We start from the raw sequence: 14,694 nt of genomic DNA on the forward strand, positions 1-14,694 counted from the left end.
CATGATAATCGTATCTTAATTTGTCATGATTGAATTTTCTGGAATGTGGGATAGGAACTGGGATAGTGACCTAGAAACTGAATTGTTTTCATGAATTTCATTATAGAGTTTTATGATAGGGGTCTATTTTAATAAAATACAATAAGGAATCAATATAATTTTACATATAATATGCTTGTTCTGAATGAAACCATTTGTGCAGAAACACAAAATGGACATTTTGTTAAGATGTACATTTTGAATACTGTTTCACATAGACTAATGGTGACCTGAATAATTATCTCTCCAAGATCACAGGTTACACCTTATCGTCACAAAACATTAACTCATTTCAGTATGACTGTCCCCGATTGTCTTGGCTTGCAGTTTTTTGTATGTAGCCGGAAGTCAAATTGTTCCAGCCTTTTATTTGTGGCAGGATGTAATTCTAGGCCCCTCTGTTCCTGCGTTTCTCAATGGTATGCTGCAGTGAAACAGGTACTCTCCGTCCTTCTAACAGTGATAAGTGTGATCTAGTTTGTTCTCGGCTGGCTGCCATGGCAACGCTTTCCTGACCATTTCCCATAGAGGACGAGTTAGGATTGGAAGTTAAACATATTCTGTGGAATTGAATTTTTATAAATGACATCCGTCAATCATGCTAAATGGGTGATAGGATTCAGCGAGATTTTACGGTGAAAATTAAACACATTTACATTTTACAGAAACAGTTAAATTACCTCAAGTGTTTCTGCTGTTCTGCTGGGCTATTATGAACTAATTCTATGCTTTGACTGTGAAATAATTGTCATTTAAAAAAAAAAAATGGTCACTGATATTGATAATGTTAACCCAGTCCTCAACAAACAGGAAATCTATGATGTCAGTGCCTGAACAGAATGTACCAGTTTGTCAGGACTGGCCTTTCCTGCAATCATATGACTAAGCAGCATACATTTGTTGAAATTTGAAGTTTTGTCCCTGCAGTGCCAACGAGATCCAGTCTGGTACAATTTGATTGCGTTTCTGATTGCAAACCGCTCTGTTCCAGGACAGCCTTGATGACACATTCTGTTCTGACACGTGGACTCTTTCTGCGTGTCTCTCTCCTTCTCTTTCTTTTTGAAGAATTTCATTGTATATTGCCGAGTATAACTTCGGTAACTCCAGTTTTCAGTTTTTAGAACAGAAAACAGCTTGAGACCATTTTTATCGGATGATAATGAAATGGTAATATATTCATACTTGCCCAAAATGGCAACAGATGTTAATGAAAGCTAGCAAAATGAGAAGAGGCAGGGGTGCCAGATTAAATAAATGACACCTTTAGTGAGGCACTGATGCAGGTGCTCAGATGCTTTCTCTTCCTCTCTTCATTGCTAACCTCCCCACCCCCACAATCACTTCAGAGCACTGCAGTTAATTCTCCATTAAAACACAAAGGAAAGTGGGCCAGGTGAATGTATGGAGCACTCTCGTGACCGTTTGGTTGCCATTGAAGACTGCGACTCCCTCATTTGATCTGTAGAGATATGATTAATGACGGGAATAACTGGGAGAGGCAAGGCACGCTGCAAGTGGGCTGCTTCCAGCCACATACAATAATTCTCAATGGGATGTCTGTATAAACATCTGCACAAAGCTGTCAGGATAACTGGTTCTGACAATGGGAGAGCATAGAGGACGGGATTATGAGGGAGAAGGAAATCAGACTGAAAGGAAAGCCTTTCGGATAAGATTTACAACTTAAACAGAAAATGAATTTTGACTGCACAGTGCACCACATCAGTCAGGTGAGGTGGTTTATACTGGTTAATTTTGTCCCCTACCTGCCATGTAGAGTTATGAGGAATTTGAATTTCCTTGCTATTAAATGTTCATACCTTGTAGCAAGGCTACAAATCGAACACATCTAAATAAAATACCCATCGTAGAGATTTTAAGCACTTGAACTCTGTCAGGTCTGAGATCACAACGGGAATGCTGTGATGTGCAACAAACAGACACGTGAAATTTAAAAAAACCTTTAATAACAGGGTTCCACAATGTAATGGTCCAGCGCTCAGGACTTGGAGTCCAGTGGTTCAAGGTCAGACCTCAGTGGAACCTTTCATTTGATTGGTTTACATAGAGTAAACTTTGTATTGGTCATCACTCTGGACTTTGAATCCAGTAATCCAAGCTCAGACCTCAGCACAGTCTTTCATTTGAGTGGTTTTACATGGAGTGATCTTTGTATTGGTCATCGCTCTGGGCTTTGAATCCTGTGATCCGAGGTCCAGCCCCAGTGCAGCTTTTCATTTGAATGGTTTACACAGAGTGAACTTTGTGTAGATATGCATTATCAGCAAAGTGATGTGAAAGACAAGATGAAGTAGTCTGGAGAGAACATCCCAAATGGCGTGAGACTCCAGTTTGGTTCCATAATGGCCCACTCTTTCTCATTACTGTCATCTTAATGAGAGCCATCATATGAGATGATGTATGTATTTGAAGCAAGTCTTCAGATGGGTGGGAGATTAATTTTCACTGTGAGAACATTCTGTTTCTTATTACAGCTGGCGTAAAATACAATGTGCAGTATGATTTATGGATGCTAAATTATTCACTGCAACATGTACTCAGTTCTGACTCTCCTGGTCTGTATAAAGCAGTGCTGCACAGAAACCTACAGTAAGTGACATTTCATGAGTTTTAAAGATTTTTACACAAGGAAGATCTGGCTCTTGGTGTGTTATCTACTGCAATGTAAAAATTATTTTATATTGTACTGACACTAGATGGTATAAATGTGTCAAAAATATGTACACAAAAAGGAAAATATGTACCACATTTGGGCCTGTATGAAGGTGTACCAGTGTGTTTTAATATAAAAGTAATATTTCATACTCATCCACAATACTCATCCAACAACCCTAGGATGAAAGAAATACATATAGCACCATTGCAATATTGAAGATTTATGGACTCTAGTAGACAAACTGTAAAAACACAACAGATAATTCAGAGGAAAGGGAATGTAGTGGATTATTCACCTGTGTGTACATCACATGGCGGGGAGGCAGGGTCATTGTTTTGGAAATCCATCTGTGTGAATCCCTGTTACGCTGGACTCCTCCCAAAGTGGACAGTGCCTGCTGGCTGGAGCCGGAGCATTAGGGTTAATCTGCTCATTATCCCTGCACATTCATCACCTCTCTCTTCTTACATAACCCACCAGCAGGTGGGGATCAACTCTGATGTGAGTCATTGGCGATATAGCATGGTGACACAAGTGTACTGAATAAATTTAACACGTCTAAGACATGGGGTGGCAATGTAGCATGGTGCTAAGGAGGGCTTGTAAACAAAGGTTGCTGGTTCAACAGCTTCATATTTCTCCCATCTCCTTTACCTGCAAATGTCTCAATCCTGACCTTTTTTTGTGTCTCAATGAACTGTCCATTAGCACAAGAGTTGCAGAATCCCTGATTACCTGGTATTGTCACCTTAGTGGTCCTGAAATTGGCACCTCTTCAAATTGCATAACACCCCATTGAGTGTCTTCAGTTTCTTTGACCAATATCACTCTGCTCATGCATATAAGCATTACCTTGTATTCGAAGCTCTGTCTGGTTAAAGTCTCTTACGATATTTTGTCTACAATAGAGACAACTGTCCAGTGCCCTTGGTGTGAATCTCTCCAAAACCCAACAGGACTTTGGAACAAGAGACATTAAAAGCAATACAGGCATACATCAAGAACCATTATCTTGGCAACAGGCTCATTCTTGCACAAGAATATGACAAAGCTGACAGGAAAGAAGCCACCCCCATTTCGATCAAAATATGTTCTAGAATGTGTCTGTCTCCATTCTACCAGGTGTACAATAAAACCTTTACCGAGCCATGGCAACCCATTTAATGTATTCTACAGGAAGAGTCGTGCAGGGGGAAAAAAAGAAGCCGAAGAAGAAGAAAAAAAAGCAGGGCGGGGTGATGTCTGGGGTGTCTTTAGAGTATAATGCATACTGTTCTGAATCTGTCTGAGTGATGGAATGACTAACTCCCAGCTAGTGGGTGGTGTTAGCTGAGCCTCTCTGTGGGCTCGGGCCCGGCACACCTACCTCTTCTCTAAATATAACCACCACCTCCAAGGCAGCGGCGTCTCGGAGAGACCCATGAGAGAAAGGAGCTCTCTTTTGAGCCATGTATCACATTTGACCCATTTTAAACTCTGGTTTATTCCTGGAATACTCCCCTTCTGAGAGGAAAACAGATTTAGTTCTTCACCCTATAACAGCTGGAGCTAACTGTGTTGATTTGTTTTGTTTTGTCAGATGAATAATCAAGTAACGCGTGGGTGTGGTGAACTTACATCATCCTCTTTTCTCAGGTTTATCAGATTTAACAATGAGAAATTATTTAAAACAAAGCTAGAGAAACTATAAAGAAGCAATGAATACATGTATTTTTCTTCTGAATAAACATTACTCCCCTCAGGTGTGCATGTTAATATTGTATGGTGATAAAAATATACTGAATAAGTTTAAGACATTGTCAATAATTGAATTAGTGTTTGAAGATTTTCAGTGAATTCTCAATGGAATTATTATTATTGTTCCTATTGACTGCAGTGAGTGCAGTTCTCTTTATATAATATACTGTATGTGCATACCCTCTTCAGTTATATAAATACACATGGATCTGGTGTGCTCTCTACAGCTCCATATGCTAATGAGATGCTACCTTGAGACATTATGTTTGATGGGCAAACCATTTACTGTGTCACTCTTGAAGACCTATATATCAGTATTGAAATCATATCTGTATTTCCCATAATGAATTGTGCTGTATGAACATTGTATAAATACATTTCTTCTGGTATTTTTGGAAGAAATTCCTGGGGAATGTATCAATGCTGTCAGTCTTCTCATTCATAAGAATGCAACATTATTAATTCAGCAGAGTATGAGGGGAAACTTCCATGGTTTTCATATTATCCGTTTGTGTAGCTGAATGTTTATCAATGCAATTCAGGTTAATTGCCTTGCTTCAGGCTACACAACCATTGCCGCCCACAGCATCTGAAGCTGCAGATGTATATTTTTTATGTTCAATACCTTAACCATTGCATCACCTTGGAAGTTTTCAAGAAGAATAATTTCAAAAGGCCACTGGCTATTCTTGGGGAACCCTGCTCTTCTCTCCCTAGTCTGAGATAGTCTCTGCCCCTTTCAGACAGACCCAGATCTGTGTGAATAGAAGGGTCCCTGCTGCGCCCGATCACTGTCCTGACCCATTGCTTGCAAATGCCACTGGTCTCAAAACTGCAGCTGCCCATTCATGGCGGCCCAGGATAAGGTGATTACAATACCCGCATATAGCAAGAGCTGAGTCTCTCATGCTAACAGCTGACAACAACTACTGGAATAATCTTGTTGGGCAGATTAGTCCGTGGTTTTGTGAGGTTAAAAATAAAAACAGCTATAATCATGCCTCTTTCATTCCGGCTTGGCTGTCAATATGGTTTTGCTGTTAAGCTGCTGTGCATATGTGTCCCATTATCCACAATGTTAGCCTAACACAAAAGGGCTTCCTTTAGTCTCCTACTCTGCAGTACTGAATCAAACCTGAATGCACAGGGATGTGATACGTAATTCATGGGTGGATGTGCATAAAGATGTGTTACTACTTCATGCACACCCTTCTTTTGTCACTTTTCAAATTTAAAATGTCTGGTCTGGATATCTAACTTGAAATGATTGCATTTAAAAACTTTTTTGCTAACCCCCCCCCCCCCCAATATATGTAATCTTAATTAATGATCATTAAAACTATTTCCAAAGCAGAAAAAGTAAACAAAAAGGAAATGAGGCAATTCTGGGAGCAATTCAGAATACTGTGACATTTTTCAATGTCAGATCTTAAAAACAGGAGAGTAAATGTTTATGCTCAGATTTTTAAAATTCAGCTTATCATCCTGTCCCTTTCAGATAAGTGAGCCAGTAACTTATTTTATTTAATTTAAATAATTCATTTATTTTTTTTGTCAGAGAAGCCCCTGTTCTCCTTTGTCTCCATTACTTTGTCATACTGCATTAGCTGTATGGGCTGTATGGGCCGAAAGTGCCCAATGGTTCATTTTAAATCCCAGATTATGGGGGTTATGTGTGTAACTGAATAAAAGATGGGTCAGCAGTGCTGCTGTTACGTGACACTAATTAACCACCGGACTGAGATCCCGGGATTCAGGCAGTGGCATCTGCAGGAATATTCTGGCTGCACATTTCCAGTGGCAAACTGGGTCCCTGGGCCATTCACAAAAAAAAAGCTCTGCTCATGCCACGCAGTTGATTATTGAAAAATGAGAAAGAGAGTAAATAAGCAAGATAGAGCTACCACTTGCAGGAAAGATGGTGGCTGACTTTGAGCTGCAGTCAGCACAGGAGCACAGCTGTGACACGCGCAGTGTGATGCCCAGACTGTGGCCATGCCAGAGTGTTGGCGTCCCCTCAATTGGCAGGAGGAGGTTCTGCAGCACCACGGACAGCACCCGTCCAACCTGAGCGACAGCACCTTGGAGAGCCTTGCAGGGGCACCTGCAGACTGTCAGAGGGCGGCATACAGCCCCCTCATTACATTACATTACATTACTACATACGTTTAGCAGACATTCTTATCCAGAGCGACATGGTTACAATTTTTACATTATACACTTATACGTTTGGATATTTATTGAGGCAGTTCTGGGTTAGGTACCTTGCCCGAGGGTACAGAAGCAGTGCCCCAATGGGGAATCAAACCAGCAACCTTTTTGTTACAAGCTCTGCTCCTTACCTCTACGCTACACTGCCACCCCTTTTTGGACGTCACTCATTCCCCAGGGCCTAGAGCTACAGGCTGGAGAGTGGTGTTGGGCGCTGTTATTGTTAAATTCATTATTCAAACTAAATTGTTATTCCATTTGGCAGTTGGGAATACCTTCGGTCATGAGCAAAACGTAGACTTATTACTGTCCATTGTTGTGCTTTATGTATGGACAACTACAGTGACGAGTGCAAGGTGCTCTGTTAAAAGCACTGGTCATGCTGCGTACAACCTCGACACGCCTGCATGTATCACCACATCTAGCGGCAATGTTGGAGAACTATAGGGATGAGTCAGCAGTTACCAATGTTATGCAAAAAACCTGGTTAGTCATTTAAAAGCTGTGCTTGGCCAGGGACCAAGGCCAGCAAAAACAGCCAGTGCCCATTTAGAAGCAATCACCAGTATTTGCACCAAGAAGGGGAGGAGGAATGACTGAATGCCTTGAAAAGTTTTATGCGTGTATAAAAATGCACTCCACAGCTTTATCTTGTGGGGCTTATAACAAGAAGTACCAATTTAATTATTCCATGCACATGTAGACAGTATGAGCAACAAATAAGTTAACTTTGCCACGTCGTCTGACCTACTTTAGATGATTCTGTTGCGTGACTATGTTGGATATGGTCTTGGGCATAAGACAAGGAAAATGTTTTTTCTACAGACTATGTCCAATACCTTTATGAAACTGAATGCAATTGCCTGGATTTTCAAGAGCTATGCCATAAACAGATCAGGACAGAAGCATAAGGTGTACAGCAACAAGTAACAAGAGCCGACAAGCAATTCTACTGTTGGGCAACAACAATGTGATGTCAAGGGTTTCATGCTACTCTGTGTCAGAGATTAATTTCCTTCTATATTACGTTATGCAGCTTGTCTTGAACTCTGAGCTCTACTTTGAACATTACAGTCAGATGTAGTTAAAGAAAATGTTTACTTTGATTATTTGTGAAAAAGCTACAATGGCAACCGGTCGTAACCCTGGTTACCAATATTCTTGTTAACAAAAGTGCTACAGAGATACTGGCAACGACTGTAATCGAATTTTGCAGTGTGACTGTAATAATGCACATGTCAAATGCAATTGTTTTACATTCATTAGGCTGTGGATCCAATCATTTCAGCTGAAAGCCATGACCACACTGCTTCATGTGGAGTAGAACATTTGTGCAAATGTTCACATTTATCTTAGTGGCTACGGTGATTAATTACATTTGAGAGGAAGCATATGACTAATATAACATCAGATAGACTGATAAATAATTTATGTAATCTGACAGTTCCAGGTCTGATTAGACAGAAGAACCATTGTCTTATAAAAGATCCTTTTTTACTGGCGTGGTAGTACTCACCATCAATTTCCCTTGACATATCACCCTGAAAGCTGAAAAATGATAACATATTTTTTGATGAATGGATAAATTATTAATATTTCCATCTTTTCTTGCAACAGTATTTCTACATCAACCCTTTGACTTTTTTGCCTCCTGTTCCCGAGGTCTCCATAGCAACCACATTTCTATGGCATCCATTCCAGGGCCTACATTCCTCCTGCAAACCTGATGAATATGTTTTTTTTTTTTTTCGTTACATAACTTACTCACTGCACTGAAGGTTCCCAGTTAGAAAGATCTTAGTGTGGAGAAAATTTGTATTAGGTACTAGGTAGCCAGTAGTTTTGTAATGGAAAGAGGAGCGGATGCAAACGGTTATTTTCTAATTACAAAACTAATTAATGTATTTAAAGTGAACCCTGTCTTTATCTCAGAACACCTCTGGCAAATCTGTGAATCAGACACATTTGTGCTGACTCCATAAGAAAACAATCAGATTGCATCAATGCCATTCTTTGTGTTAAAGGACATTTCTAATCAAAGTGTTTCTTTATCTTTCCCCCCCCAGGAAAAGAGGCCAGTTGTTTGCTGAATGTGGTTCTGTTTAGTGACACTGATAATCACGGAGAACTGCAACATAAGATCTCTCCTTCCAATAAATATAAATGAGAAACGATTTGCTGTTTTTCTCGCACACGTCAGGTTAGGCAACAGCAGTATTGCGTTACACGTCAACTCGTGGGAATGATACAACTTCACTAATGTAGTGGTTTCTATAGATACGATGAGATTGTGCCCGCAGTTGGATTATACATTCGTCTGACCCAGCAGCCGGCCTCCGCAGCTCTCCGTGAGAATGACAGTTCTAACAGACTGCACCAAATTCCATCCAATCAACTCTAAGAACACCCGGGCCACGTGCTTTATTCACAAATTCTGGAGGATTTTTTTTTAATTCCAGCCCACTGCTTCGTGCGTAGGTAGCAGTTTAACGTGTACAGTGATGACTCACATAGACAACCAGACTCTGAGTGTAGGAGAATATTACTTCACATATGTTTTTGGGGAAAATTAATGGACATTAAACGGTCTCTGTACTTATTTTGGCAATACACACGTAGCAATGCTTATGGTTGCATTTCCAACAAGTGCGCAATAAAAATGCACATCCCAACTATTTCACAAAGAGACATAAAACGTGCAGACATGTAATGTATATTTTCACCGTAGTAGTGATCAGAATAATTCTTTCACTTACTTAATGAACAGTATAAATACGGCACCATTCATAAAATGAATTTTGCTGAAATACACATAGATTCAAATAATCTCATCCATGGTTTCACACACACGATTCATAAACGGTACGGATGAAGATGATGATTATAATGGTGATACCAGTATCGACGCTCTACAGCTGTGGGCTTAAAACGAAGCAAGTTTAAAAAGACAAGGCAATAAAGGGTTCTCCGTGTCGAGGCCTATTGTAGCATTGTGTGCGTTCCAAACACGCCGTTGTCATGGAACGGTTTTCGGTATTTCGTTAGATTTTCACATTTAGGTATATGCTTTCCTTTTTATAGCCTATCCCAATAAAAATTGCCTACTCACTTTCTACTAAGCAGCAGCGGGTAAATCGAACCAACAGGTTCGTGCAGCAACAGGATCGAATACAAGCCCGTCGAAGTCTGAGGAAAATGATATGACTTCTAGTGATTTTATCAAAGGATAACGTTCAACAGCAGAGATTTTGGCACATGCATACGCGCTGACACAACTCTAACAACAGTACAATCTTATGAAGACAGGCAGGTAATTTCATTACAATATGGGAGGAAAACTGTCAACCTCTCCCAGTAACTACTGCTCCCAATGAAAAAAGAAACAAATGTACTGTTGAGGTTCAACAGAACTGAAGCATATGTTTTCCTTTGTTATCCCCCCACCTAAAAGAAAAATAGATTATAAAAATTAATTCAAATGCAACAGCATAGAATTGTTTGCATTGATGTATTTTGCTTTAAATATACAATATAAAACAATGCGTTTTATACTATAACAATTGGCACGTAGAAGGGTAAAGTAACATTTTGTTGTTGTTGTAAGTTTGTACATTCAAAGTTCAAATAGACAGCATAAGGTTCAACAACACAATACATGTGCAATGTGTCCGTTGAAGGCCAGCACCTTGGATAGCTCCGCGTTCAGTAAAATAATACTGTTCTTCCTCGCGTCCTCTCACTCCACAAAATTGAAATAAATATATAAATAACGTACCTAAACATTGATGTACTATCTAACAATTTTAATTTCTCAACTTTTTTGCCCTGCACCATCCAGCCATTTTAAAGCCACAATTAAAGTACAATTAAAATACTTCAGGCATGCATTTATCGACCGCCCCCTTACCCCGAACCCCAATGTACTGTGATTCACAGAAGCACGAGGTGTTCTTTTACACGGTAACAACACGAAACATGTCTTATCGGAAAAGGGGATGGTCCACGTCTGGGTTGATTCACCGGCTCTAGTGCATGTTACTTTTCCCTGAACCTTACATTCAAGCCACCCTTTTAAAATAGGGGTGCAGGGAGATATCCTAAATTCTCGCTTTCTCTCTCTCTCAAACCGCTCTCGTTCGCTTAACGGTCAAGGTTAATTGTCCCTTTACTATTCGCGTCCCTTGATTCTCCCTCGTTTTTGAGGTCCTGGAACACCTCGGTGAAGAAATGCGGATCCGCATTGATCTCCAACATTTTGGCACTCATTTTGTCAATGACTTGCAGGGAACGCTCCCAGAAGACCTCCTTGTTGGTCTCCACTAGAAAGGGTTTCAGAGGGTAAGAAATCTCGTTCCCCATGTAGGAGTAAGCCAGGTAGAGGCAGGTCAGGAAGGTGGCCTGAAGTTCAAATTCGCTGTCGATGTCATCGGTCACCGCTTCTCTACAAAGCATGTAGACAAACACCAGGTTAGCGGGCGTAATGAATCCTTGGTCCTGCCAGCCCTGGATCAGGAGAGACCGGTCCACGTTTCGAAACCACAGGATAATCTCACTGGGGGTCAGCTCCTTCAGTTTGTAGCACCTTCGGCATATGAATTCGCTCAAACAGCGCAGCAGCTCCCCGGTCGACGCCTGAACAATTACACGCCTCGGGGATATGACAGATCGGTTGCTAGGTTGCTTTTTAACGGATACGATCTGCTTGCTATTCTGTGAGGCGTTCTGGGTTTGGTCATGAGGCAGGCTTTTTTCTGGAACCGTCGGTACTGGTACTGCCAGCGGTCCCGACTTGTGGTCCCGATGCGACCCTTTCCGGTCCGAAGTGGACTGCTGAGATTTCTTTAGATTCTCGTTATTTAGCTGCTCCACTGGGTTGTTGTTGGCATGAGACGCCGGGTTAACTTTCTTGGCACTCTTTTTCTTGGCCGAAGTTGCAACTAGTCGCTTCCACGTTAGAGCCGATATTAATACCGAATGTCGTTTAAGGCTCTTCTCCGTCTTGCCGCTAGCGGCGTGCCCGACCTCCGTCTTATCATCTAGAATGGCTCCCTTCCTTGATGTTGGAGATATGGAGAGTACCGTTCCCATCTCTTGCCGCGGATGACCAACACCCAATGGCCTTGAGGAATGCTGTGTCTCGCCTTGCGCCCCGAACGCTGCGCCCGTGTATGGGTTTTCCAGTCAGACCCGCAGATTCAGTCCCATTGATAAATTTGAAGATGACCAAGGGGGGGTAAAAACGGAGGAGACCGGGATGAAAAGCGTTTGCCGAAATTCCAACAAACGCCTCCGAAGCTGGTGTGCGGCCACTCCTTCTGCAGCAGCTCGGTGCGCCTGTAGCTTCAGACGGTGAGAGCGATGGGCTGGACGGAGAGATTCGCAGCCAGACAGAAACAATCTGTATAAACCGGCAAACCGGGATTAGCCGTTCAGGTCTGGCGAATCAGCCAACGTGATGACGGATGTGCGAAGACTGACAGTCGGACGGGCCAATCGAGGCAAAGCTAAATGACCGTATCCTCATTTTACAGCATTGCAAAGTATAGACATTAGCTATCCCGATATGGTTATTTGAACTCAGTCAGTGTCAAATGAAGAGAATAGACGCGACGGATTATTCTTAGAAATTGTGTCATTATTGATCTGGGTCTTTATATCTGTGACCCGTTGTAAGGACTAGAGTAATTCACAATTGCTGTCGAAACACATTTGGGCGTTTGATTTACGTCATTAAACTTCATCTATGCTAACCAGCGGAAAACAGACAGGCGATTAAATCCTCATGCGGTGTATCCAAATATCGGTTTGCTTTTCATATGGCGTTTGTAACATGTTGAAATACATTGCCATCAGCACTTTTTATTCATGCTATAAAAAAAATAAACTAGGCAATGGAAATACATTATCAAAATGTTGATAGTGTCATTAGTCAATAGTGCAGTGATTTATAACCACATTTGAATAATAAGCATGCTTTCAGCTAGGCATGAAAAGCCTGACTCAATGCTTAGTTATTAAGAAGTATTGTCAAAAGACTGGAGTTAAACCCGGTATGTGTGCATCAGAAGTGCTCCAGGTTAAAGCTTATTGTGGGATGACTGGCCTCTCAGTGGGTGTGAAGGGTCATGCCAGGACAAAATGAGCAACTGACAGCCGGGGCTGCTGGTGTCTGTGTTTGCCAAGCTCATAATGTGTACATAATGTGGATAGCGCCAGGACTACACCGGTGAAAAGGTCTTATTCACAGACAGAGCTAGCACCTCTGTCTACTGCCACTTACATTGACGACTTAGCATTACCTTCAGCAGTGGATCCCTGCGTGGATGTGGGTGTATAGAAAGACAATTAAAGTGAAATAATTGCCCATGAAAAGCACTTCTCCGACCCAGAGGTAGAATACACATGCACAATTCAATATGATGAAATACCACTGTATGTATGTGTGCATACATGTATCTTTTTATTTATCACAAATACTCATAAACACATACAAGCAAATGGACATGCTCATACACACAAGCAAATACACACATATACACACAGATAAACTTAGGAAAGAGGGCACATATAGCTTTGCACCCCTTCATTGCAGCCATAAAAAAAAAAAAAAAAAAACATTCCTAATACACAAAACTTTCCGAACTACCAAACTGTGAACATGGAAATGAGGGCATTCCGATCTGCTCCGCTGAACGAAAACCTGTTCCAGTTAACTTTAATGGAATACTGTGATCCTGTACAAAAGGCCACAGGCTACACTGAGGATTCCGAGATCCCAACACTGACCTCATAATCCAGTCAGTGTAATTAGATCTCATGACTTTAATGGCCTGGGAAAGCCACTATGGTCGCACAGCTTGTGCTAAATGCTTACATCCTTGAGTTTAGAAAGGAAGTGAGCAGAAAATAAAGCTGTGCACAGTGGGGGGAGTTTAGGCTTAACCCAGCAGCACTACAGGAACATTTTTACCTTTGTGTAAATAAGTTCATCACTTGACAATATCCAGGACAACTTACAAAGGACACACGCTACATTACTTATTCACATGTGACATTCTGTTTGCTCACTTATGTTTTATTAAAAGAAATGCCCTTATCTGGTCATTTTTATACATCCTGCCATTTTTCTATTTTCTATATTCTATTTTCTGAGCATGTATAAAAACTCGACTTTAGAGGCAGAGCAATCGTTTTCTCTATACACTGCACTAACAGTGCAAGGCGTTGATGAGCAAAAAACTGATTTCGCCGAAGGGGAATCTGACAATATGTGTATTTACCAATCCATAATATAGACAGTGGGGAAACACAATGCTTTTCTGTGTGAGGAAAGATCAGGGGGACAGAGTGCGTTTAATAGTTCTCGTGCCAAAGCTGTCCTCTGGAGAGATTAGAGAATTAAACGAAATGATGAGTAGGATATTGTACATTTAATTGAATGCAACTGAAAACTTACAGCAGGGGCTGTGCCAACAAGCTCCTCTCCATTCTCTCCTTTTTAATCACTCTGGCAGACCGGCCTGTCCCATAGAATCTGACCCCACGTAGCCTCTCCATCTGCGCCTCTCACTGTCCCCCTGCCAACGGGAGCGAGGGAAGCTCACCTGGTGCATAACGAAAACTGGAGACACCCTCAACTGGGCTGGAAATGAAGAGGAACCATTCATTCTGAGCACGCTAACCTGCATGTTCCCAGGGGGAAGGGTATGCTGTTGCACAGTGTCATGTGTTGAAAAAGAGGAGGTCGCAAAAAATCTGGGGAATGGTGGACTACTGCTCGTCCTAGAATTGAACATTCTCATATTTTGAATGAACAATATAATGGATGACAAAATCTATAAGCAGGATATTACAAGTGAAACGCAGTGATAGAGAAAAATTTCAGAAACTTCCACAGAAAGGATGGGGGCAGCTTTCTGTGAAGTATTGATAGTCATACAAATTAACAGTTTGGCAGACGTCCCCATCCAGGGAGACTAGAACAGCTCCTATTTTACATAATACCCATTTATACAGGATGAAATTTG

The 14,694-nt window shown here is 41.3% G+C and overlaps 1 protein-coding gene across 1 annotated transcript; it reads right to left on the minus strand.

Moving 5' to 3' along the window:
- Positions 1–10,174: 10,174 nt before the first annotated feature.
- On the minus strand, positions 10,175–12,050 carry LOC118786047 (cyclin-dependent kinase 5 activator 1-like). The gene has a single exon (XM_036541074.1). The coding sequence runs from the start codon at positions 11,753–11,755 to the stop codon at positions 10,808–10,810; it is 948 nt and encodes a 315-aa protein (XP_036396967.1). The 5' UTR covers positions 11,756–12,050; the 3' UTR covers positions 10,175–10,807.
- Positions 12,051–14,694: the final 2,644 nt, after the last annotated feature.

Source organism: Megalops cyprinoides, chromosome 11 (assembly GCF_013368585.1).
Source record: "Megalops cyprinoides isolate fMegCyp1 chromosome 11, fMegCyp1.pri, whole genome shotgun sequence".
NCBI classification, from domain to species: Eukaryota; Metazoa; Chordata; class Actinopteri; order Elopiformes; family Megalopidae; genus Megalops; species Megalops cyprinoides.

Excerpts from the sequence above, each read along its gene's own strand:
- LOC118786047 (XM_036541074.1), bottom strand. The coding sequence starts at position 11,755 with ATGGGAACGGTACTCTCCATATCTCCAACATCAAGGAAGGGAGCCATT.